The sequence below is a fragment of the Actinia tenebrosa genome, unplaced genomic scaffold (genome assembly GCF_029948245.1).
Source record: "Actinia tenebrosa isolate PJP-AT-01 unplaced genomic scaffold, QUT_ActTen_1.0 PGA_scaffold11__36_contigs__length_13525064, whole genome shotgun sequence".
NCBI classification, from domain to species: Eukaryota; Metazoa; Cnidaria; class Anthozoa; order Actiniaria; family Actiniidae; genus Actinia; species Actinia tenebrosa.
Window position 1 is genome coordinate 11,098,688 of NW_028292571.1, and position 27,317 is coordinate 11,126,004.

The 27,317-nt window shown below is 39.1% G+C and overlaps 7 protein-coding genes across 7 annotated transcripts in view; 5 read left to right on the forward strand and 2 right to left on the reverse strand.

The window, feature by feature from the left end:
• Positions 1–84, forward strand: part of LOC116290600 (uncharacterized) — a 48,074-nt gene extending 47,990 nt beyond the window's left edge. The window contains exon 7 of the mRNA XM_089027419.1: positions 6–84. Within this exon, the coding sequence (XP_088883545.1) occupies positions 6–30 (25 nt within the window). The 3' untranslated portion in view covers positions 31–84. The remainder of the gene's footprint in view (positions 1–5) is intronic.
• Positions 34–1,038, forward strand: LOC148912547 (uncharacterized; the record flags this gene model as incomplete). Its single annotated transcript, XM_089027202.1, has 2 exons — positions 34–274; positions 590–1,038. Coding segments are annotated over 2 exons (690 nt in total), but the record flags the coding sequence as incomplete, so codon positions are not given.
• A 5,380-nt stretch (positions 1,039–6,418) lies between these two features.
• On the reverse strand, positions 6,419–7,881 carry LOC116302407 (uncharacterized). The gene is made up of 2 exons (XM_031711696.2): positions 7,775–7,881; positions 6,419–7,271 (listed from the first exon to the last, which is right to left on the reverse strand). The coding sequence occupies exons 1-2, from the start codon at positions 7,816–7,818 to the stop codon at positions 6,512–6,514; spliced, it is 804 nt and encodes a 267-aa protein (XP_031567556.2). The 5' UTR covers positions 7,819–7,881; the 3' UTR covers positions 6,419–6,511.
• Positions 7,882–14,326: 6,445 nt separating this feature from the next.
• Positions 14,327–14,893, forward strand: LOC148912548 (uncharacterized). The gene has a single exon (XM_089027203.1). The coding sequence runs from the start codon at positions 14,327–14,329 to the stop codon at positions 14,891–14,893; it is 567 nt and encodes a 188-aa protein (XP_088883329.1).
• A 15-nt stretch (positions 14,894–14,908) lies between these two features.
• On the forward strand, positions 14,909–16,177 carry LOC148912549 (uncharacterized). The gene has a single exon (XM_089027204.1). The coding sequence runs from the start codon at positions 14,909–14,911 to the stop codon at positions 16,175–16,177; it is 1,269 nt and encodes a 422-aa protein (XP_088883330.1).
• A 4,319-nt stretch (positions 16,178–20,496) lies between these two features.
• On the forward strand, positions 20,497–23,442 carry LOC116302406 (CUB domain-containing protein). The gene is made up of 2 exons (XM_031711695.2): positions 20,497–20,825; positions 22,725–23,442. The coding sequence occupies exons 1-2, from the start codon at positions 20,765–20,767 to the stop codon at positions 23,108–23,110; spliced, it is 447 nt and encodes a 148-aa protein (XP_031567555.1). The 5' UTR covers positions 20,497–20,764; the 3' UTR covers positions 23,111–23,442.
• Positions 21,519–21,965, reverse strand: LOC148912550 (uncharacterized). Its single transcript, XM_089027553.1, has one exon. The coding sequence runs from the start codon at positions 21,963–21,965 to the stop codon at positions 21,519–21,521; it is 447 nt and encodes a 148-aa protein (XP_088883679.1).
• Positions 23,443–27,317: the final 3,875 nt, after the last annotated feature.

Genomic DNA, 27,317 nt, shown 5'->3' on the forward strand with positions numbered 1-27,317 from the left:
GATAGGGACCTTAAGCATCTAGGACGTTGAATTTTGACCGAGAATTCCTGGGACGAGAACCCTGCACTTTTAGAAACGTATGCAGCTGCCGTAACTCAGAAAGGTGCAGCGCTAAACAATTGCTTTGGCTTTGTTGATGGGACTGTAAGGCCCATTTGTCGTCCAGGAGAAGCACAAAGGATCGTTTATAATGGACATAAACGGGTACACGCCCTAAAGTTTCAGTCCGTGACTCTACCAAATGGTCTCATTGCCAACCTGTATTGGCCTGTAGGTAAGAATTGTTTTATAGCTAGTTTTTGAAAGTAAACAAACTTTTACTTTTCAAAACTTTCTAATAAAAAATAATTTCTCGTCAGACTTTTTCAGGGGTATCCCAATGCATATCGGGTTTTCAAACCCTTTTATAGGGAAATTTTATGTTTTATCATAAAACACTTTCCTAGTATTTGTTTATAAATAAAAACAACTCATACAAAATAATTTTTGTCATTACCACTTATACAAAAAGGATTCAGAATAAAACAAAAGATCATTGCTTGATGTGTTTGAATTGATTAAAAGATTTTAGTTGTTCTTTATGTTTCAGAAGGCAGAAAGCATGATGCAGCTATGCTCAGAGATTCACACTTGCTTATCAACATGGAACAATATGCATATGCTCAAAATGGAAATCCAATGTGCATATATGGAGATCCAGCATATCCCTTACGTGCACACCTTCAAGCACCATTTAGGTGTACTCCTCTCACAAACCAAATGCAAGATTTCAACAAATCTATGAGTTCAGTGAGATCCTCGGTTGAATGGATTTTTGGGGATATTGCCACATCATTCAAATTTATTGACTTTAAGAAAAATCTGAAAATTGGTTTGAGCTCAGTTGGCAAATTATATGTTGTCTGTGCATTAATGAGAAATGCCCTTACATGCCTTTATGGAAACAGCACATCCACCTTTTTTCAACTAGATCCACCATGGATGAGTACTGTAATATATGACGTAATGTTATATGATCCCAATGTTATCATTATATAATCATAGACACTACTTATTGTACTTGAGTAGTTATAACAGTGGCTTGAAATAAACATCTTGATTCTACACGATCTGAGCGACTACAACATGGTGTCAGAACGTGGTCTATGAGCGAACCATTACTCGTATCAGTTAGAATGGCATCGAGTCTACAATGGGCAGCGCCCAGAGAAATGTCTTTTGAAGGCAACGTCAGCGAGAACTATCGAAAGTTCGAAGAACACTGGAATCTATTCGAGAAAACAGAACTTAAAGGAAAATCCGAAGAGGAGCGATGCTCGTATTTTCTGCTCTGCATTGGCGAGAAGGGTCGAGAAGTGTACAAGACACTGGACCTTCCTGACGAAACGACGACTGACGATAAAGGCGAGACAGATTGGAACAGGACTACAGCGGATATCAAGACGGCGTTCAAGACTTACTGTAACCCGAGAAAGAACATCACTTTTGAAAGACACAAATTCAACACGAGAAACCAAGAACAAGAGGAGACAATTGATCAATACGTGACAGTATTGAGGACTCTTGCTTCACTGTGTGAGTTGAAAGATCTCAAAGACGGACTCATACGCGACCGGATTGTGTGCGGCATATCTGATCAATCCCTGAGGGAACGCTTATTACGCGAAGCAGACCTGAGCTTAGACAAGGCACTCAACATTTGCAGAGCATCCGAACACTCCAGACAACAGCTAAAAACTATCTCAGAGGCCAAGAACGCGAACGTAGACTTCGTCAAACAACGACAACCCAGATACAACGAGCGCCACACCCCCACGCAGACAAGAACGGCAGGCGACTCCAAGCAAAAGCCATGCGGTAATTGTGGAATCCTACACAGGCCAAAATCATGTCCTGCCTACGGGAAAGAATGCAACAGTTGCTCAAAGCTCGGACACTTTGCAAAATACTGTCGATCAAGCCAGCAACAGCAACAATTTCAGCAGAAATATCAACCAAGAAATCACCGAACACGTGTACACGAAGTAGAATACGACGTCATTGAGAGTGATTATTCCGACCACGGCGTCGATCAGATTACAATAGACTCTGTCAACGAAAGCATCGATCACAACGAACAGTATGCAGACATTCGCATTGGTAACAAGGACCTGAAGTTAAAACTCGACACCGGAGCAGAAACAAGCGTCTTAACAAAGGAGGATTTCTACAAAGTCGTGCCTCGTAAGCGTCGCCGAGAAAAACTACAAACGTCCCACGCAAGACTCACAGCTTTTGGTGGTCACGCAATACCTGTCATAGGACAATGTTCTTTAATGTGTCAATTTAAGAACATCAAACAAATAGTCCAGTTTCAAGTCGTCGAAGCTGGGAAGTCACTTCTAGGATGCGAAGATTGCGAAACCTTACAGCTCATAACATTTAATGTTCATGAAATGGAAAGGAACACTGACTCAAGCAAGCTGATTGGACTCAGCAAGGAAGAAATCCTTAAGGAATACTCAACATGCTTCGAAGGATTAGGCCGGATATCGGAACCTTACCACATCAAGATTGACAGCTCAGTTAGTCCAGTTATACACCCACCAAGAAAACTACCGGCAGCGCTACGCGAAAAAGTGAAAGACGAACTAGAACACATGGAAAGAGCGGGAGTCATCACTAAAGTCAATGAACCAACTCCATGGGTCAACTCGATGGTCGTCAACGAAAAACGTTCCGGAAAGTTAAGAATCTGCATTGACCCCCGTGACCTAAACAAAGCTGTTACGCGCGAACATTATCAACTCCCAACACAAGAGGAAATTACCGCGCGTTTATCTGGAGCCAAATGTTTTAGCCATTTGGATGCCCAGTCCGGATTCTGGCAGATTCCTCTAGACGAAGAGAGCTCACTCTTAACAACCTTCAACACACCCTTTGGTCGGTATCGCTTTCGAGTAATGCCGTTTGGGTTCGCGTTTGCTCAGGAGGTATTTCACAGAACTGTCAGTGAATTGTTTGCTGATGTAACCGGATGCGAGACAGATATCGACGACATTCTCGTTTGGGGCAGAACCTTGGAAGAACACGACAGAAACCTTAAAGAGACTTTGGATCGTGTTAAACAAATTAACATGACTCTAAACAAAGAAAAGTGCAAAATCAGATGCACTGAGCTCGTCTACCTCGGAGAGAAGCTAACAGCAGATGGAGTCAAACCTGACAACAGAGAGATCAAAACCATCATCGACTACCCAACACCCCAGAACAAACAAGAGATTCAACGCCTACTAGGAATGATCAACTTTGTCGCCAAGTTCACTCCAAGAATATCAGAAACCACAGCGCCGCTCAGAGAACTTATACGGCGAGACGTCGAGTTCCACTGGAGCCATCATCACCAAAAAGCCTTTGAAGACCTCAAGAAACAGCTATCCACGTCAGACACTCTCCAGTATTATGATGTAACTAGGCCCGTTATTATCCAAGTCGACGCTTCACAAAAAGGACTCGGAGCTGCACTCTACCAAGATAAAGGGCCCGTCGCCTATGCCTCAAAAGCGCTGAATGAGACTCAACAAAACTATGCACAGCTCGAGAAAGAACTGTTTGCTATAGTCTTTGGATGCAAACGCTTCCATCAATACATCTACGGGAAGACGGTAACCGTGGAGACAGACCACAAACCACTTGAAGCAATTTTCAAAAAACCACTATCCCAAGCTCCATCACGTCTGCAGAAAATGCTACTTCAGCTACAAGCCTATGACATCCATGTAAAATACACAAAAGGAACTGAAATGTACATTGCTGATGCACTGTCACGTGCATTTCCGCCGGAAGTCACCACGGAGGATTTCGAAAGAGAAATTCAAGACGAGAAGTACATACATCTTATGTCATGTGAGGCGTATGTCACTGACCGTAAGCTGCAAGAGATAAAGGAACTCATTCAACGTGACATCACCATGCAAGCCCTGATCAAACAGATCAGCAGCGGCTGGCCCAAACATAGATCGTCAGTCCCACTAGTGTCTAGAGAATATTTTGCTTACCGCGACAGACTGACCGAGAATGAAGGATTGGTCTACGCTGGACATACAGTGTTAATACCACCAACACTCAGAAAAGATACTCTCCACAAGCTGCATCAGTCCCACCAGGGAATCGAGAAGACTAAGCAACTGGCAAGACAAAGCATCTTCTGGCCGGGAATGTCTACCCAGATAGAAGACATGATATCCTCATGTCCGACGTGTCTGAGACACCGCAACGCCAATGCCAAAGAACCTCTACACCCGCATGAGCTGCCACAACGGCCATGGCAGCGCGTAGCAACAGACCTGTTCAACTGGAAAGGAAAACCCCACCTTGTAGTAGTTGACTACTATAGTCGCTACCCAGAAGTATCAGAACTGAGGGATGAAAGATCAATAACAGTGATCAACAAAATGAAGTCCTTTTTCAGTAGACACGGTATTCCTGAAGAGGTTGTGTCAGACAACGGTCCCCAATACTCCTCAGAAGACTTCAAAGTCTTTGCAAACAACTATGGATTCATACACACAACTACTAGCCCTAGATACCCCCAGTCAGGTGGACTACATGAGAAGACAGTACAAACTGTGAAGCGACTACTCGAAAAGGCAAGAGAGTGCAACGAGGATCCCTACCTAGCCCTACTCCACTACAGGAACACACCAATCAATGGAGTCACACCAGCCCAAGCCCTTATGAGTAGAACCTTGAGATCTACAGTTCCAACAGCAGCAAAGAAACTACAACCATCTGCGCTGGACCATAAGGAGTTCATTGACAACAGAATAACTCAACAACACAGACAGAAGGCATACTATGACCTCAATGCACAACCACAGCTTCCACCACTGCAAGAGAATGAGGAAGTCAGAATGAAGAAAACACCCGAAGCACCTTGGGAACCAGCTACAGTTGTAACTAAGCACCACACGCCAAGGTCTTATGTAGTAAAGGCTGATAATGGTACCCTCTACAGAAGGAACCGGCGACACTTAATGAAAATTAAGAGTCCAAACATTCCGGAGGAACCAGTAGAAGTCGACATTGAGGATACAACACCCACATCCGATCCTGTACCTGAACAGAAACCAGAACCTGCCAAGATCGACACACAAGACCTAAAACCAAACATTAGGATGAGCAGTTTTGGGCGGTTAATTAAACCCAACCCAAAATATGCTACATAGACTGATTAATAAACTAGAACCCATGGATTTGATCAAAGACTGTTTTATCATTTATATATTGGTATAGTTTAGTCGTTGTTCCGGTTTATTATTTGAATGTTTATTTAGGAAAAGGGAGATGTAATATATGACGTAATGTTATATGATCCCAATGTTATCATTATATAATCATAGACACTACTTATTGTACGTGAGTAGTTATAACAGTGGCTTGAAATAAACATCTTGATTATACACGATCTGAGCGACTACAACAAGTACTTTGCGTAAAATGTGACATTAAAATTTATATTAAAAAAGCATGGAAAGAAGCCACTAAACCTGTGATATCTAGATACTTGACTCTAATTCCATTGTTTTGTTTTTCTTGCCTCAACTTGACTTGACTGTTTACAGTATGTCCATGAAATAAGTTCAAAGTTAATCATTATTACAGCAATTAAGCAAACTATTAGCCACTATCACTCAACTAGAAAAGTACAACCAGAAGTGTAAAGCAATGCAAGGGGAACACAAAGTAAATAGAGAAAAATATCAATAATTTAATTTTTCTGGTTGAGTGAGTAGCTAATAGTTTGCTAAATAGAGTAACTTTAGTCTTGCCTCATGGACACAGCAAGTAATTTTTATTGCACAAGTTTAAGGAATTCACTCTAGAAAGAAAATGTTGCCCTATTTAGTACTTATTTTAAGTTGGTTTTTTTTTTTTTTTTTTTTCCTTTTTTTTTGCTTTGTGTACTTTAAAAGAAGGTGAGCAAAGGAAATGTAAATTTAAAGAGCAGGTATTACTTACTTATGCCATGACTATGACTTTGGTCATTTCTTGTACTGTGAAATTTTGACTGGTGCTGATTGTCTTTCTCCAGTGTTACATAAAGTATGTAAATAATGTAAATAATTGGAAATGATATCTGTATATAGAATGTTTTTTTAAAGAAAAACAATAACCAGACATTTTAGGCAATGAAATATCTAAAATGCATCTTTATTGAATGAAATAACTAATTGTCTCTTTGCTGATATTCTATCCATCAGATTAATACATACTATAACTACAACTTGAATTTACAGATTTAAAAATCTGGATGATTTTATGGGTAAAAATTAAAAGTCTGCTTTAAGCAACCGTTCAAATATAATATATTTAATAAGTCAATTCACAAATTCTGTAAATAAATATAATTTATGGTGCAACTGCTTTTTTTCAGATGGAGAATGAAACCTGTAACAATTTTTGAAAAATGTGTCTCATCAACAGCTCCAAAATTCTCACAGTACAATAAAAGGAGACAAACTTTCAAATATTAATCTGTTTTCTTACTCAAGAGGGTAATAAGCAACTGCTGTTGGTGTTGCTGCTGCTGGTTGAGCATCATTTGGAATTGCTGCATCTGCTGCTGGTTTTGCTGTTGTTGCTGCTGCTGTTGACTTAAGACTAGCTGGATAAATTCCTTGTGTTGTTGATCTGACTGCACTTTATGTTGCATGCTGCTTTCCAGTTGCTTGTTTTTTATCTCTAGCTCTTGTTCTCTGTATTGCTGCTCTATTTCTGCCCTCTCTCGCAGGTAATTTACTGTATCAGTTCCATTTGATCTTCTCCGTTTACTGATTTTCTCTTTTGGTTCTTCATCCCCACTTCTTTTCTTAGTCTCAGCTAGCTTCTCCATTGCCTTAAGCCTGACATCTTCTGCTTCTTTTTTTTCTTTCTCCATTTTTTCCTTGGTTTTATCTTTTTCTACCTGAACCACTTCATTTGCTACCTCAATACGTCCAATGACTTCCTCAAGTAGAGCATCTAGTTCAGTCAGTTCTGGACTAATGCCACTGGCACTTTCCTCATTCTTCATCTTTTTCTTGAACTTTTCAATTATCATGTTCAAAAGGTCTCTCACTGCTCTCTTATCCACCTTAAATTTTGGGCTGTGATGGTTGTTCAGATTGTCTGCAACTTGTTGCCATAGCTGAGCCCTTTGTGTTGTCCTTTCCTTTGCATTGTATGGCTCCACATTTAGAACTTCTCTGATCAATAGGATGTTTTTTTCCTCACTCCACTCCATTTTGCTCCTACAAAAAGATGAAACGTCAATTTGTTATTGAAATTCTGTTGACCTCGGGATTTTTTTTAGGTTTATAGTATTATGAGCAAGTTGTTGGTAAATATCTCCTCTATTCATTCATAATCCTAATTCCTCTTATTATATAAGCAAAAAAAATTATTCATTTATTAGAATTTTAAGGGTACAAATTTAGTTTTATAAATTACAAAAAAAAAAAAAGAAAAAAGCTTAGTTTTTACTGTTAAAAGTAAGCATAATTGCTAGTTTACCCAATTTATAATTCACACGAACTATCAAACACGAGTAGGGTAATGTTTTCGGACTTTTTCCGGTTTTTATTTGGAAGAAATGCCATAGAATCCTACACGAATCTTCAAGCTTTTACAATGACAACCCGTTTCCTCGACCAAATGTTGCCCTCGTATGGACCAAGGTTACCAAAAACCCAAAACAACAGAAATATAAAATAGCTAATAATGTGATAAATAGATGAATAAAGGCTTTACTTACGGAGTCTTTGATTGAGTGTCTGGAATGAATTGGAATACACTCATTGTCGACGTGGAGGGAAAGTATTTACAACGTTCTCTTCATCACTTGAACCGGGTAAAATTCACGTTCAGGACAGCGTTTTCAGCTTCATGACGGTGGCTTTAGCACATGCGCAGTACACGCAGGCGCAGATTATTACTTCCGGTTCACGTCCTGGACGTCAACGTCCTAGATGCTTAAGGTCCCTAATGTTATGCCTGAAGAACTTATAGTGGGAAAAACCGTTTATACAAATCTTTGGGTGTACAACTAAATCTGAATTATCGAGGCAAGTTTCCTCAAGAACTATTAAGAGAAAAACAGCTCTTAAACCAGTTCGGTTCAGGAATTAAGAAAACATAAAGTTCTGCCGGTAACAAGAAATAACTATGAAGAGATAGAAAACGAGCGCGCGTGCAGTGTTGAGATATACAAGCGCGCGGGAAATTGCGTGAGTCCGAGAGAAATGCTAGTCTCGGCACTTCTCGAGGGCTCACGCAATTTCCCGCGTGCTTGTATATCTCAACACTGCACGCGCGCTCGGTTTCTATCTCTTTTATAAAATAACTAAGATATAACTAACAATTAAAGAAATAATAAAACATCGCTTGCGTTGCTGACGTCATTTCCTCACGATATATGTTGAGTTATATAAAACGGTAATTGAGCAATCAGAGCGCGCGTTATATCTTAGTTATTTTATAAAGAGTTTTGTATAGCTGTTATCATTCTGTGGACTGTTATTTTGTTCTTTAAAATTCTCGTATCCTCTAGGCAAGTTGCCTCGAGGAAAGAAAAGCAGTTCACACAGCTGTTTGGGTAGCTGACGTTAAAGGTGTAATATGCTGCTACCAGCAAACAGGCTGCCTCAGTTAGGCTTCTTGTTCGAAGCGGCCCACAAAGTATCTCGCCCTCCATACGTATGTATATGGGCTCGAGTTCAAGAAGGTTCGGCCCAGATCCAATTATTCTTGGAGCCCCAGTTGATCCTATTTCCTCGTCCAAATCTCCCTCTGCAGGCTGTACATAAAATAAAAGAATAAAAAGAAAAGCATTATGCGACATATAAGATAACATATAAGATAACATATAAGATAGCTTAAATTGAAAAGTTACTATTATGTTTTGCGCGAGCGCGTACGCGTCTCTGCAGTTTAAAGTGGCTTGGAGTTTTCTCGGCGCATTACTTTTCAACTTCAAATCGTAAAAGTGATTCATTTGGAGGAAAATGTTAGTGACCATGAGTTAAGGCAAACTGGTTCAAAAGCTGGGTGAAGTGTGATGCAGTATGGCGGGACGCTGACTTCTCGAAGTACGAGTTCATCTGCCAAGGCATCGCAACACTGCTCGATGTCTTGACAACAATAGCACTCGTTTGAGTTTTGCAAAAGCTCTATCGAGCATCGTCCGCAACAGCACCTTTAGGTAACCAAATAAGTGTTTATAAGCAAGAGAATCAATCGAGTTTGTACTAAGCTTAGTTAGAAAATTCCCACATTTAGCTATAACATTGGTCTTTCATCCTAGTAAAGACGAGGGTTCAAATAATGCCTTAGCGAACTTACCAGTTACTCAGATTTTCCTTCCCTGACAACCTATCTTTCAAGCCTTCTAAACGCTTCTTTTTCTCATCTTGCTTTATTTCGTATTCCTCCAGCCGTTCTTCATCGGCCAAAGGCTCGTCCGTGTATGCGCGATCGCCATTCAATTCTTACATATCACTCTCGAGTTCGCTATCAGTTGCTTCGTCCTTTTCTGTCTCAATATCGCGATATTGTTGTATCGGAATATAGTTGTATTCTGAGTCATTATCAGATGTGGAGCTTAGATAAGAATTAGACTCCGACGTTGACATTTTAACAGCTAAATTTCCGTAGTCGGCATAAAAATCATAGCAGCACTTTGAATGGCTCGAAAAAATTCAAAAAAAAGGAATATTGTAAAAACAAATTAAAATTCGTATTTCTAGATTGTAGACGACAACTATTTGATTTCCTAATTAGCGTAGGTTATTAATATTCATAAGTTGAAATTATGGGATGTAAGCCGGGACAGGCAGCAAGACGATCGTAATACGTACACCATATGTGAACCTCGTAATTATAAACATGTCTATTGTGAATGAAATAACTGAAGAACATCAAGATTATCGAGAATTAAATCGCTGATATAATCGACGAGCGTTTTGCGTTGTGTACCCATTACTGAATTAGATGTCCCCACTGAACGAAAGAAGATGTCCGCTACATTATTGTTCACATATGACATTCACCGACTGATGGACATTTATTAAGCTTGATTCTGCAGTTATCCAGCGTTTATTTCATCTCCGAAGAGTGTTTACAAGAATCGTACGGCTTGTGAATTACTCGAATTTCCACGTGCAGCGATGGATGATGACACAGGAAGCCCGCCGGCAAGACGCAAGAAGCCCGCTGATCGTGAAAGTTGTGACGGAGTGACAGAAGAGAGAGCTGAAGCTCTAAGACGTTCAAGATCGGGATATATATAAGAAATATAAAAGAAGTGATGAAGTCAGAGAATTTCAATGATATTGATACCGTTCTGAGGATAAGGCAGAAAATATTGAACACATTTGATAACTTCGAACGGTGTTGTCAACAGCACTTAGAATGCTTGAAGGAACAGTTGGATATTGAAGAAGCTGAAGGCATTTACTGTAGAGAGCTAGAAGCTAAAAAAGACATTGAGGGAGAAATTGATGCGTGGACCCACCGGAACAAAAGACCATTCATTGACTTTGATCTGCCTCTTGTCGAACCCTGCGATTCTAGTAGCCAAGCAGGCTCTAACGAAAGTTCCCAATCAAGTACAGCAACGAAGTTAAAGTTGAAAGCGAGGGCAGATCAAGCTGTTGCCGAGCTTAAGATTAGACAGTTGAAGGAAGAGCAAGAATTGCAAGAAAGAATTGAAGAGATGACGATGAAATTGCGGTTAGAGGAGGCAATTCAAGTCAATAAAATAAAACGTCGACACACATTACTAAAAGCTCAACACGAAATGGAACAAAGAAACACTGAACTAAAAATCTATGAAAGGGCCGAACGAGTTGAGCTATGCAATTTTTCCGACGACGACGACGACGTGTTACCTGGTTCAAACCCCTTTGGCTCCACACCAAGAAGTGCCCCAAAGGAATCGACTAGAGTTGCAGACTTTAGACAGCGCCTCCCTGTGAACCCGTTTGCAACTCCGATAACACCGATCTCCACTAACCCATTCGCAGCCCCGATGGCCCAGACGCCTGGCAGTTCGTTAGCAACACCGACAAGGGGAAGCTCAAGTAACCCGTTTACGACGACAGAATGGCCTGATGTAGTACACAGGAAGCCCAAACCGAAGTTTGTTCATGCTGCGCATGCACCGACACCACAGGCATGGCTGGACCTGAACACACCCGAGTTCTACGTCGCTGATTATGATAACCGTATAAGCGACACTGCCAATAACGATGAACCACCTAAGCCAGCAGTCCATGAGAAGGTCCTCAGTCAACTGATAAAGCAGCAAGAAAGGATCACCAGCGCCATGACCAACGCTTTAATGCTTCCTAAACCAGAGCTATTAACCTTTGATGGAAACCCATTATACTACTGGAGGTTTATTCGCAACTACGAACAGAACATTGAAGCAAAGACTGAGGATAACGGAGAACGATTGAATTATTTACTGCAATATTGTACGGGCAAGGCTAAAGAAGTGATCAAGAACTGTGTAGTATTGGACTCTACCGACGGCTACCTCACAGCACGAACGTTATTGCTTGAAAGATTCGGCGAACCTTATGTCATAGCCACGGCCTACATTGATCTTGTAACTGAGGGACCCCCGCTGAGGGCGTCTGATAGAGAAGGCCTGCAAGTTTTCGCCGATAAGTTAAAGGACTGTGAATTAACTCTACGTGCCGTTGGATATTATGACGACTTGAACAATGCTGACAACTTGAAGAAAATAGCAGAACGTTTCCCTGTCCACCTAAAGGCTAGGTGGCTCGAGAAGGCTAGAGTGATACGAAGCGGAGGAGGAAAACCCAGCATAGACCATATGTCCGAATTTTTGTCTGAGAGAGCAAAGGCCGCAAATGATCCTGTTTTCGGACAGATTATGGACTCAAAGGACACGTCCAGGGACAGAATGCGACCCCGAAGTAAACCGTTTCAGAACACGCCAAGGCCGCCAAGAGCTACCACCTTAGCGACACACCAAGCAGAAACGCCGAAAGTGACGGCAACAACAAAGGATTCACAATTAGCTTCGAGGGCCGCATATACTTTAAACGACCAGGTAAAGTGTGCTCTTTGTGCCCAAACACATCTTCTCACAAGCTGCGATGAATTTAAGAAGAAGACGCAAGGTGAAAGAATGAAGTTTGTTCGAGACAAAGGGTTATGTGACAACTGCCTTAAGCGAGGACATAGAGCAAAGAATTGCTATCAGAAAAAACAGTGTGAAGTGGATTCCTGTGAGGGAAAACACCACACGTTGCTGCATCCACCGAACAGCTCTAACCTTAATCAACAGCCGAGCCAGGATTCAAGTAACAATACTAACAGTGCTAAAAATTATAATGTCGTCAAGGCTGATAGCGTAAACAGCGTCGATGTTCTTGCCAAGGAGAAAAGAGTATGTCTTCCAATCGTGCCCGTAAAGGTTCGTGGAAAGAAAGGTCAGATATCTGTTGTCACCTACGCTCTTTTGGACCAAGGACCCGACACGACATTGTGCGAGAAACGCCTAATAGAACAGCTGGGAATCGAAGGCGCCGAACGAACATTCTCGTTGACAACTATCGAAAAGGCAAACGTTCAGCGAAAGGGATTAACCGCGAGTTTGGAAGTTACAGCTCTTGACTCAGACAATGTCGTCGAGATACCGACCGTATGGACAGTCAAAAAATTGCACATCACTACAGAAGGTGCACCCAGAGATGAAGACATTCGTAGGTGGCCACATCTAGCAGAAATACAAATACCTGAAATAGACACTGATGAAGTTACTTTACTCATCGGCAATGATACGCCTGAAGCCTTTTGGGGGTTAGAAGAGAAACGAGGACAACGGAAGGAACCGTATGCGGTCAAGACACTCCTTGGATGGACCATCGTAGGACCGATGACTGAGTCTACGCATCAACAAAGCTTGAACGCACACTACATATCTTCCCATGGTGATGAGCTTAAGGCTCAAGTTCAAAGATTCTGGAGGACCGATTTCGGAGATGCAGTACTAAGTTCCGAAGAATGCATGTCAGCAGAAGATAAAAGAGCGTTGTCTATCATGCCGGAAAGCACGGTTTTATCTGAGGGTCACTACCAAATGGCCCTGCCGTGGAGAAACAGCAGTTATTGTACATTGAACAATCGACCGATGGCTGAGTTTAGACTTGCCACATTAAAACAAAGATTCCTGAACGATCCTGGACTTTATGAGAAATACAAAGAAGTTATAGATGACCATCTGACTAAGGGCTATGCCCGTCGCCTTCCCAACGAGAATTTTGACCAGAAGAGAGTGTGGTACCTACCCCACCATGCTGTGATTACCCCCAAGAAGCTACGCGTGGTATTCGACTGCGCCGCCAAATGGAAAGGCATGTCATTAAATGACCAACTATTGCAAGGACCTGATCAAACGAACAATCTCGTAGGCGTCCTTACTAGATTTCGCGAAGAGCCCATAGCACTAGCAGCAGATATCGAAGCTATGTTTTTGCAAGTCAAGGTTGAGCCCAAGGACTGTGACATGCTTAGATTCCTTTGGTGGCCTGATGGAGATCTTAGTCAACAGCCAGCAAATTTTCAAATGCTAGTCCACATTTTCGGTGCAACGTCTTCGCCAAGTTGTGCAAATTTTGCACTCAGAAAAACAGCTGACGACAATCAAACCGAATTTGATGATGAGATTGTGAACATCGTGCATAGGAACTTCTATGTGGATGATATGCTGAAGTCGACAAGTACTGTTGAAGGCGCTAAACGAACTGCATCTGCAGTGACTGAACTGCTACGACGAGGAGGATTTCGTCTCACAAAGTGGATGAGCAATAGTAAAGAAGTCCTCAAGTCGATACCTGAATCTGAAAGAGCTAAGGCTGTAAAGGAACTAGACTTTGAACGATTTCCGACGGAAAGAGCCTTAGGAGTTGAATGGGATGTCGAGAAAGATTGCATCGGATTTAAGACACAGGTAAAGGAAAGGTCTCTTACAAGACGTGGGATGTTATCCATAACGAGTTCTGTGTATGATCCATTGGGTATCGCTGCTCCATTCGTCCTGTTAGCCAAGCTAATCTTGCAAGAACTTTGTAGACAGCAACTAAAATGGGATGACCCAATCCCTGAAAATAACCTCGTTGAGTGGAAGAGATGGCTAGAAGACCTACCAAGACTGTCAAATATGAAGCTACCGAGATGATTGAAGTCACCTGACCTTGGAGACATCGTCACCTATGAATTGCACCATTTCGCAGATGCTTCCCAGTCAGCTTATGGCACCGTATCGTACCTGCGGATGGTTGACATTAATGGGGAAGTACATTGTTCGTTCCTGAACGGGAAGTCAAGGCTCGCTCCTGTAAAACCAGTGACCATTCCTTGCTTAGAACTATCGGCGGCCGTTAAAGCAGTCAAAATTGATAAGATGTTAACAGCCGAGCTAGATCTGCCGCTGACTGAGTCGACGTTCTGGACTGACTCTACAACAGTGCTTCAATACATCAACAACTTCTCAAGACGATTCAACATCTTCGTGGCACATCGGATTGCTATCATTCACAAATTTTCTACCCCCAAGCAGTGGAGATATGTGAATACCAAAGACAATCCTGCGGATGATGCGTCCAGAGGTTTGACCGCGGAGAAAATTACAGGAGACGAAGGAAGGCGATGGTTGTGTGGCCCTGAGTTTTTATGGAAAGGCCAAGATTCGTGGCCAGCACCAGTTCTCAAGATATCTGAGGTAGCAAGTGACGACCCAGAAGTGAAGAGAGAGAGACAGGTCTATATGGCACAGCAAAGGGACTCAAAGAACTTCCTGCAACGAATGTACGAGCATTACTCTGATTGGTATCGCTTATAGGTGGCCATTGCATGGATGCTGAGATTCAGAAACTACTTCGTAAACAAGTTAAGAAGTTCAAAGCATGATATTGAAGTTAAGACTGCTACAAGAGGAAGAATAACTGTGAAAGAGATTCGAGAAGCAGAAGTTGCAATTATCAAGGATGTACAAGGCCAAGGCTTCACAAGGGAAGTGAATATCTTGAGCAAACAGATTGAGAAGTCGAAAGTCAAAGTTTCCACAAGAGAGAAACCCCTACCAAAGGCAAGTTGCATTTTCAAGCTAGCCCCCGTGCTTAAAGGAGGAGTTTTATTAGTTGGAGGCCGCTTAGAGAACGCCCCAATTTCTGATGCAGCCAAACATCCACCAATTCTACCGAAGAACCACCCTGTCTCCGAGCTTGTTATTAGACATTATCACCAACTGTACGGCCACGCTGGAAGAGAACACCTACTGGCCCTTGTAAGACAGCGATATTGGATAGTAAGCGCAAGATCCCTAATTAGACGTGTGCTGACGACATGCTTTGACTGCCGAAGACGTAAGGCCCCGCCTATATCCCAACAGATGGCAAACTTGCCAGTTGACAGGCTCAGCCCTGACGAACCACCATTTTCATTTGTTGGAACAGACTTCTTTGGTCCATTCTTAGTGAAAAGAGGTCGGAGCACAGAGAAACGGTATGGATGCATTTTCACTTGTTTAACATCACGAGCCGTACATCTAGAGGTTGCTCATAGCTTGGAAGCAGATTCCTTCATCAATGCGTTGCAGCGGTTCATGAATCGCAGAGGAAGACCCATCGAAATCAGAAGCGACAATGGCACTAACTATAAGGGTGGTGAGAGAGAGCTACGCAAATCTTTACAAGAATGGAATGTTCAGAAGATCGAGAGTTTCCTAAAACAGAGAGAAATCGTCTGGAAGTTTAATCCCCCAGGAGCCAGCAGCATGGGAGGAATATGGGAGAGAATCATAAGATCTGTAAGGTCCATTTTAAGGGCCCTGTTGAGGGAGCAAGTTACTACAGACGAAGTCCTGTTGACTTTAATGACGCAAGTGGAGGCCATTCTTAACAGTAGGCCGTTGACAACTTGCAGTGATGATCCCAAGGACGACTCCCCTTTAACGCCTAACCATATCCTGTTACTGCGTCCAGGAGCGAGTATGCCTCTAGGTGTATTCACGGCTTCTGATAACTATGGCAGACGTCGATGGAGACAGTGTCAATATCTAGCCAATCTGTTCTGGCGCCGTTGGCTCAAAGAGTACCTACCAACTTTACAATTGAGGCAGAAATGAATCTCCCCACAAAGGAACATAGCGAAAGGTGATGGTGTTTTGGTGGTGGACGAGACCGTTAAACGGGGCCAGTGGCTTCTGGCATGTGTACTAGAAGTTTACAAGGCAAGGGAGGGACTTGTACGCTCCACAAGAGTCAAGACGTCTAAGACAGAGTTGGTCCGTCCCATTCACAAATTGTGCTTGCTGGAAGGAGTTGATTAAAGCCTCAAGAATCAAGGAAGCACTGTTAGCGAATTACACAAGAACATTGTTGAGTTAATTGATAATTGTGCTATGAAACCAAATTAATTTGTTATTGTCGTCAGGACAATGATTTAAGAAATGATCCATAAGAAATGCCTCATTTGGGGCCAGTAATGTAGACGACAACTATTTGATTTCCTAATTAGCGTAGGTTATTAATATTCATAAGTTGAAATTATGGGATGTAAGCCGGGACAGGCAGCAAGACGATCGTAATACGTACACCATATGTGAACCTCGTAATTATAAACATGTCTATTGTGAATGAAATAACTGAAGAACATCAAGATTATCGAGAATTAAATCGCTGATATAATCGACGAGCGTTTTGCGTTGTGTACCCATTACTGAATTAGATGTCCCCACTGAACGAAAGAAGATGTCCGCTACATAGATGGTTCAACTTTTGCTGAAAAACATTTAAAAAATTGGTTTACTTGCACTTTAACACAAAACCCCTGCGAAGTATAAGTGCGTTTGCTTTATTGCCAACTTTCTCTATTTTTTTAACCTAAGTTTTTATATTTGGCTTAGTATCTTGAGTATTTTGCCGCAAGGCTCAGTAAATTTGGAGAAATTTCTGTGAGAGCATTTTTTGATAATTTCTTAAACCTTAAACAAAGTATTATCGAGCCGTCTCAAATAAAACAAATATAATACAGGCAACAAAGCTCAAATATAGTTTTGTTTTTTCTCCCCGGTATCCTATGTAACCATACACGCTATGATTGGCTAATGAGAAGTTCGGTTTTCACTGTATGCGCGGTCCACTGTATCCAACTGCTAGAAGTCACTTGGGGACTTGTCTTTCACGATCTTTGGCAAGAGGACGATGTATGTCTGTTCAATTTCTATATGTTGTAAGAAAAATAATTAGAAAACTGAAAACACAAACAAACAAGACAAACTTCGAACGACAACCTCGTACCTTTTTCCTTAGACGGGAACTTTTCCCCGAGCCTGTTGATTTCCGCTACGTCGTATATCAATGATTCAAGGGTTTTTGTTTCGGCCCTCAGGCCGAAATGCTACTAAGATCAGTTTGGGTAACCCATGATATTCTGTGAAGCTGTCAATCAGCTGTCATTATTTTCTATCGTATCCAATCACATTCGGCATTCTTATCGCTTCATAAATAACGAATGCGGATATGTTTAACAGTAATCTTTTCACCTATCGTCATCAACAAGTGTTTTTATGACGTCCTGTATACCTTTTGTTTTATTTATATACATGATCCGTGATTCGGTAAGTTCATATGCTCTATATCTCAATTATTGTTTTATTTAAATAACAATTTATTGTCTGACATCCTTGTCGAAACGTATGTATTTAAAAAGACTCGTTTGTGTGCGTGTTTGCACTCCAACGAACAATGCGAGATATACATTTCATTTGCGACCAACAAGGTAGAGTAAAGGATTTGGACATTGTCTTACTCAAGTACCTGCTATTTCTTCAAGTGAATAAAGAAAAAAATACAGATGCAGATAAAACTCGTGGTTTCACGAACGAGAGGTCCTTGAAACTTCTACTAGTAAATAACTAGTAAAACTCAGGAACTCGACCACATATAGTTCGAATGCTTGAGTGACGACAAAAACTTTCGAGGTTCTTTTTTATGGAGATTTTTTATATTTATACAATAAGCAATCTATATCATATTTTTAGGTGCCAACCATTTATGAGTTCATTTTTTCCCATGAAGAAAGCTAAAAATAGAACTCCTAAACATTACTCACTGCCTGGTTGTCGTGATTAGATTGCGCTAAAAGTAAAACAAAGCCACTTGACACAAAAAATGAAAACCGCACACCCATTGCTCTAAGAGCAATATAGCCTTGTTGCATATGCAAACACTTTATTTGCCCAAACGTCGGTGAAATTTTCCTTGAACGTTGCGAAAGGATCTTCTTTTGATGAATCTTTCTTTAAAAGAATTCGCGTGAATTCATTTCTTATCTGTGAACAAAGATAATAAATGAGTTGATGGTTGGATGGATGAATGGATGGATGGATGGATGGATGGATGGATGGATACTTTGATAGTCGTTTGTACACCAATGTCATGCGCAGTGAGGTTTGTACGTCACTGCCATGCGCAGCAAGTGCAAAAAAGGCTCCCACGAGTTGAAGACATCATGCCGAACTCAAGACTGGGGCACTAGACGACGATAATTTGAAGGTCGTCGATGATCGTACATGAGACGATACTAATAGACCAAACTCAAACTCTTTATATAAAGAAAACTAATGAAGAGGACTTTATGGGGTAAAAAGGTCCATGCACGTGACGTGTATGCTGGCTCCAATTTGTTCAAATGCTCATTAATTATTCATGAGTTTTTGAAATACAGATCTAGATATACACTATGTATAGCTAGGTACTAATGCATACTGGTGTAAACACCAAAGTTACAGTTAATCATATCAGCTTATAAGGGTTGCAAGACATGAACCCAGCCATTCTAGCAGTAGCTATAGGGTCTGTTTAAACTTCATATGCTTTTTTTTCTCCTCTTTATAACACGATTATATTACTTTTGTAATAAACTAAGGGTTTGTGTTAAGTGTTTCCATACTAGTCAATCTTTGCCCCATAGACCCACGGCGAACTGTATAGCTGGGGATTAGGGCCCCCTGTGTTGATACCATGGAAACAAGAGGCTAATTTTGGGGGACTATGACCTCCAGGAGTGGATTATCAACCCTCTGTGGCCTAAGGAATCATAACCCCTTATATTGGGATAGGATCATGACCTCTTCATGCCGCTGACCAGTATGCTTGATGTGAGTTCAGGTGGAATGCTTGTTCCTAAAAATATTATTTTCCCACAATTTTGTTTTTGTCCTTTTATTGTCTAATGGGTTGGGAGGATTCAAATAAAACTATCCAGGGAAAGTTGTAATTTGAGACTGCGCGGCTTTCGTCTATCTGGCAACATTGAATGGTGTTTAATTTTGTGGTTGCCAACAGCATTAATGACTTGACAGGCTGCACTTGGGTCTACACTATTTTTGGTTTTCGAATACTAATTAATGAAAACATGACGGAAAAACAGCGTAAGCAATAAAAAATAATAATAACAGAAAAATATAGTGAAAAATTTATGTTTGTAAGAAGACAAGAAGACAAATAAATAAATAAATAAATAACAGAAAGAAAGAAAAAAAAAAAAAAAAAAAAAAAAAAAAGAAAAAAGAAGCCGTTTTCGAAAATGTCATGCATATCGTCCTTTATTACAAATTCATTTATACAGGGTTATCTTCATTTCAGAGTTTAAATATTTACAAATACCAACGATGAAATGTAAAGAATGCACATCTTCAACAATACAAACACTTCGAAATTCAACGGACGAAGACTTGAAAACATGAATATTCACAATTATCCCATAGGAAATCGAGGCTAAAAGAGAATACACTCCGTTTTAAAGTTGAAGTTTGCGCGCTTAGAAAAACTATATTTATCATCGCCTCAACTCCAACCTCGGCTTGGAACTATTATTTATGGTCACTGAACGAAACCGTACAATGGAGAATTAGAAACAGGAGTATTGAATTATGTAAAACAGGCTTAACCTTCCTCATAGGTTTCAGTGATGTTTGGTCTTTAGTGGAAACAACACTAGTAATGCTGGAGGCATCGTATCTTAAGAACAGACAGTTTTGTTATTAAAAGGCTTAAAACATGTATACTCTGACGCCATTTAAACGACTTCTAGCTACTTCTGTCAAAAAAGATTAAAGAGAATTCGCCGGTTAAATTAAATGGTACTTGTTTCCTAAAAGTACCAGTCAAATAGAGGACTAAATAGACTAAGGCATTACCCAGGAGCAGGAGGAATTAACAGCTCTTTCAGTTCTGTCAACTATTTTAAGCTGGCCTTTTTCATCTTGCTTTTAGGAAAAAATATTTGACAGAACTGAAAGAGCTGTTAATTTGAATAATCTCCATTGCATTGTTTAACAAAAGAGAAACATCTGTGGCTATTTAATTTGTTTAATTGCGCATTGTAATTTCAAAAGATGCTTTGTGTGGTGTCATATAAGTATTTCAATTCTCGGTCTGATGAAACGCATTCAACGGCTCGTCAGGTACAGCCTGATATATATCTGAAACACTGACTTCAAATTAACTCAGAAATCCAAATTTCTCTTTAAAACTAAAAAAGCCGTTTAAAACACGACCACTTAATTATTGCAGCTTTTCTGGATTTGTCTATTGAAAACGTGAAATATTTACTGGAAATATTTTTGGAGAATTTCTAGTGCAGAATTTTTTGGTGTGACTTATCAGTTACTTAACGGAAAGGTTAATATATATATAGTTGTTGGAACATGGAAAGCTCCAACATTGGTTTTGTTTTTTTCCTTGCATTTAACGTCGTCATCCCAAGAGGTATGCTTGTGAGTCATATATATATATATATATATTTATTTATTTATTTATTTAACTTATATAGCGATATAAATGATTGACGTGTCGATGTCTCCGACATTATTGTCAATGTGAAACATCAGTTATTTAGATCGCTCGTTTTTATCATTAAATCTGCAACAAAAGTTTCTTTATTCAAGTTTCAATATATATACTCAGTAGATCGTGTTTTGTCTATTTGCTGTTCTTTTCACGACTGGGCTCCACGGGGAACCTCTGCTCAGTCTATAGACTGTTTAATTCCATAGACATTAATTATTACATATGTAATTATTTTTTTTCTTCTTATTTATATACATATTTATATATGCTTTCTTATTTATAACTTTTCTCAATTAATAAATTTATTATTCCATATTTAACTTTGGCATGATGAATGTAGAGCTACCCTGTAGATATGTCATCATTAAACCGTAATAATAATAAATAATAATAATAATAATAGTAATAATAATAATAATGATAATAATAATAATTTTTATTATCATTATTATTATCTTTTTTTACAATTTGCTTCAATTTTGCTTACAAAATCCTTAGTTTACCGAGTCCAATCCATGGGCCTTGGGAAAACAAGAATATATTTACAATACGAGGTGTAATTAAAATATAAAATAAAATAAATCGATTTAAAGGGAAAAATGAAATCAAGAATCAAGTAATCATAAGAGTTTTTATAATGATGCGTGCAGTTCCAAGGAGAGCAATCTTCTGTACATCTGTGATAGAGATGTCCCCTTTTAAATGGTTGACATATTGTTCTAGTTCTTTGTGAATTAACCCCAGTGCCCCAATGACAATAGGTATGGTTTTTGTTTCCATACCCCACATATTTTTAATTTCTATTTCTAGATCTTTGTACTTTGAGAGTTTTTCTACTTGTTTTAGAGGCACATTTCGTTCTGCTGGGATTGACACGTCTATCAAGGAACATCGTTTCTCTGCTTTGTTTTTCACTATAATGTCGGGTCTATTAGCTGTGATGGTTCTGTCCGTATGTACTTGCATGATTGTTGCTGTGTCGTTGCCCATTACTTTTTCAGGTTCATGCTCATACCATTTTATGCAGACAGTAAAGAATGGATCATAAGTAGCGTGCATCCATCGAGTTATGGATGCACGCGGGAGGTTGCTAAGCACGAAGAAAATCGTAACGCGAAGCGGAGTGCAACTCTAGCTTTTTTGAGTAGCTAAATGACCTCATTTGTTGTCAAAAGCAATACTAGGAAAATATCGATGAAAGCGGCATTAAAAAATCGTCGAACGACCTTTTTCTAAATGAAGTCACTAAAAGATGTATCTTTTAAAAAAATACTCTCCTTTAATTTCATATGCATTGAAGGGTTTTAAGACAGTCAAATAAAAATAAGTACGCTAACGACTAACAGCACACGATAAGGAATAACACGGAAGTCAAGCGTGAATAATCAACAAGCAGCCGTGAGCGAAAATAGTTGTGAGCGTACTTATTTGTATTTTTTTATTTATTATATTCTATTGTTTCAGAGACATAAGTATTGCACTTGTAAATAAAGGGGAAAAAATCCGCAAACTTCCGTGGTTAAGCAATCGTATTTAAGCATCTTTTACATCCTATTTAAGCACCTTTACATTCTGCATCTCATTTCATATCTCTTTTTTTTTATTAAAATAAACAAACATTATTATCTCATGATCCAGTGATTGTTTATGTGATGCAATATCTATTCCAATCACTCTCGTCGTAAACGAATTCAGCTCATAGCCCCTATGTGCTCATGTAAGACTCGAGTTCGTGGGATAACCATCCATCCAACATCACACACTTTTATTCATCTGTCGATAATATGGCTAATTATTTGTCCGCTCTTTTTTTTGAAGCCTTTTGCCTAGAATGCTATTCGTGCAAGTCACATGTTTCATGGGAGGACTGTGAAGAAAACAAAGCAATAGTGGTCTGCTCAGATCCATCATTGGATACCTGTGTTAAAGCTCACCGCGCCTTTGTTCAGCTGAACGGACAAGCAACGCAACGTTTTCAAAAATATTGCTTTAATTACGGCGACTGCAACAAGAAAAGCTGTATGGATACCAACGAGGTAAAGAAAGGAAGCTGGTGTGAAATCGAATGCTGTAACACAACACTGTGTAACACCGGTGTCACGCCATTGGCAAGAAAACGTAATGGGAGTGGGAGTCACATGGCATTTGCTTCAGCCAATCAGGTTGTTATCATGATGTTGATTGCTTTAGTATTTGTGTTCTAGCTGGTTAGCATGCAGTTACATCATCAAGCATGCGCAGGTTGAGATGATGAATACTCGTTACCAGTTCCTTTCAAGAGACTAAAAAAATCATCTTAAAAGTGTGTATACCGCTGTTTACCTTAAACAAGAACTCATTTATTAAGAGTAACCTAATGGCGAAATATTCACAAATGCTAACAATATTAAACTAAATATTGTATTTTGATATTAGCTTTGTTAAGATCTTCATGTAAAGCATCGTGGACATTCCGCTAAAGTTATGTTTTTTGGCAAAATAGAGCTTATCTTATTGAATCTTGACATTTCGTCAAATTGTACCATTAAAAGAGAAAAAGTCCTTCAAAAATGCGTGTCGTTTGACATTTTTAGTGAATGTCTTTTTTTTTTTTTTTTTTTTTTTTTTTTTTGTCATTTTTGCTAACATTTGCCAGTTCATGCCAAGAGCATATCTTTTTAAAATATCTAATTTAGCCAATCATAAAACATTTCCAGACTGGAACTGCAGATGCTGTTGCACAAAGTTTGGTGAGCCACTTTACAATAGCATTACTGGCACAGAAATATCATGAAGCTATTTAGCAGTTTGATGAAAGATTATTGATTGTCATTGATTGTGGTGCTCTGTACTTCGAGAAGCTTGTTATTAATCTATTATATAGCTGCCTTAGGCAATAAGCAAATTCATTCTCTCCCAGGGAGCTTATACGCTATAAAATGAGGTGTTTGGTACCACTTTCAATCGACATAATAAGAATAATGAATCATTGTTTTCAGACTTCAATGATTCATTGTTCGGAACAATTACAGTAAAAATTAATGTTATATTTTTGAAGTCATTCATTATTAATTTGTTTGAGAAGCCAGATCAAAAACTCGTGATTCGTTTTCGTCAGGGTACTCCAAATGCCGAGAACCTGATGAAAGCACGACGTCGCTTGATCTACTAGGGTAAAAAACTTGTCAAAATACATCAAGTGGAACACATGTAGGGGTAAGGTTTAGTTATTTCTTTCTCGCTCCTGAAAAAATACCCATCGGCACAAAGAACGGGCAACATCAAATTTATATTACCCAGTCAAAGTCTCATGAAATGTAAGTTTTTTTTTATAACAAATCACTTACTGACCATCTGTTTTTTGATCCCTCAGTCACAGTCAATACCGGAAAAAAAATTACAGGCTGGATACTTCTTAAATTAACACGCCCTCCAACTAAGACTTAGAAATCCATATTTAACACCTAGTGTGAAATACACCTAGACAATTGGTTGCTATCAATAGACGTCGCTTCCGATAGCTCTTTTTTGATGGCTTGTAGAATCCTGGAGGTTGTTTTGATCTCTTGTTTTCTGGTTTGATGTCGTGAACATAGTCAAATACAATAGTTTGAGGACTTATTTTCATATGTTTTGACTTATCATCCGCTAGTTGCCCCCCAGTCAACCGCTTGTTTGCCCCCCAGTCAACTCCAAAAAGTCACGTGATTGATAGTAAGCAATTAATTCGTTAATCCTGCATTATGACCTTTTTCATCAATTTTCTCAGTCAGTCAGTCAGTCAGTCAGTCAGTAAATAAATAAATAAAGATACATACTCTGATACTCTGGACGAACAAGATCCGAAGTGTGACATGCAGACCTTCCAAACTTCAGGGGTATTACAAAAATCATAGGAACACTAGGACAGATAACTCAAATCAAGCGTTTCAAGGGTATGTTTGAATAGACGACTTGTAGTAACTTCGATTTTGACAGGTTGAGGAATCTGGACTTGGTTATCTTAGAGAAGAGAAAAATAAGAAGAAATCGATGGTAAGAAGAGACAATGCAAAAGCGAACTTTGTGCCTAAACGGGATAAATTATTGTTTGCCGTTCGCTTTATACATGTCCCAAGGGCCAAGGACTCGTTCTTTGGCTTAACGTGACATCATGGACCAAGAAAATAAAAACTTACGATCATTGTTGAATGCTATAAACTTGGTGATTTGATATGTTTTAGAGAGCGTTTCAGATCGTTTAGCCTTTTTGTTTCTGATCTGCGCAAATTTCATTTTTTGGCGAAATTCTGGCTATACGCCGATTACGTGTTCTAAAAGTATAAAAAGAAGAAGGCCAGGTGTTTATTTTTTTATTTTTGCATGTTGCATCTCAAGCACGAAATGCACTTTGGGTTGCTGTGAATGCAATCAGAGAAAGGTAGAATTTCAATGTGGAATTTTCCCAAACTTCGTATGCAAAGTTTTCCAGCATTTTTATTTTCTTTTTAGCTGACTATTTAATTTGCATATGATAGACAATAATAATTAAGTCAAGATTGGTATGCCACATGCACAATGCAACATGCAACAAAAGGTTCACTTATTTTGAAATAGCTAAATAGTAATAATAAATATAAATAAATATTAAGTAATCGGACATTGATCTCGGATCCCCATACAAATTCACTGACTTTAAAGATAAAATTTAGGTAGATTTCCTTAGTTAGCTCTCTTAACAGCAATAACATTGCAAAAAATTGCCCATACATTTGGAATATTTGCTCCGTCCGGTCTTTTTCCTCTCTTTCCAAAGCAAAAGATTGTTTTTAAAAGTAAAGTTATATAGCACAAGTAAACTGCGTGACATGAAAACATCCTAAATGACCCGTAAATCTACCGTAGTTAGCGTGTTTTCGAGGCTACGAAACCTAAGAAACCATAAGAGGCGAAGTATAAGATTATAAAATCAGCAAAAATACGGTTCTAAATTTTCACAAATTCCTATCAATTATATACCAAAATGTTCAGGAAAGCCCGGAGTTTTCAATTCCACTCCTGTTTTTTTCAAAGGTTCTGTTTTATATCAAGGAGGGCGATTTTCTAGTTTGACCCCGGTTATGTCATGCATTTTCTCTTGTAAAATACGTCCAATAGCGCCGGTACATTCAACTCAGTGTACGGTGTTTTTTTTTCAATAGAATTCAATCTAAACAATATAATACAGTCCGTGAATAGTTGAATTAAGGTGACTGGACCCCCTCACGCTTGACCGCTACCTTCCACTTTTGGAACGCTATTGCATAAACGTCTTTTATCCGATTGCAAATCTTTTTTGCACATAAGTCACATAAAGATTGAATTAATGTTTGATGCAATTTTTTATGAGATCGGACGCCATAACACGTGATTATGATGAAATATTTGATTTCGTTTAGAAAATAATTTTAGCCTTGCAGAGCGTTCAACACTAAAATGCTTCGTACCACATAATTATATACTAGATGCCTCCATTTGTGGGGATTTTTGAAAAAATCTATCTAGCTAATAATGAGATATTTGAGATTATTTAAATATAGTGCATAATCTACTTCAAAACTAAACAATGGATTTCATACAGCCGAAATTAATATTTCAGAGCTAAATATTCACAAAAGTCATTGCTCATTTAGTTTTACTCTGTATCTAGTTTTAAAAGGAACATTTTGAAGGTAATCGACTAAATTTAACTAAATTACAGGGAAAGAACAAAAACCTGCTGATGCCGGCCAGAAAAAAACGTGATGCTTAATGTCTATTTATTAATAACGTGAACAGAACTCATAAAGCCTATAAGGTGCTAGTCTTCATCTGACGAAGAATCTGTCACGTCAAGACCATGGACTGCCCTCCAGCTTTTTAATGCTTTCTGGTACTCTCGTGCAGCACTTTGAGCCGCATCAAGAACGGCGGGGATTGCTTCGAGTAAGCTGTCCAGTTTTTTCTCTCTGATGGTGACCTGGGAGTTCCTAGATGACTTCAGCTTTTTACTTAATAATAATAATAATAATAATAATAATAATAATAATAACTTTATTTCTATAGCGCTTTTACCTATGATGTTCAAAGCGCTTTACAAAACAATATAACAAATATAAATAATTACTGAAATATCAAATAATCAAAAATCTAACTACTAAACTATCTTAATGACTACATTCTATAAAAATATAATAATCTAGTAATTATAAATATATATAAAATGAATAACTAATCTTAAAAACTAACCATAAGCCTCTTTATATAAAAATGTTTTTAGCTTTTTCTTAAAGCTATCCAAACTTGAACATAATCTAATATCTTGGGGAAGAGTATTCCATAACACAGGCCCACAAATGGAGAATGCCCTAGCGCCATAGGTCTTAAGCTTAAACTTGGGTACCCTGAGCAATCCCTTGGCAGATGAACGCAATG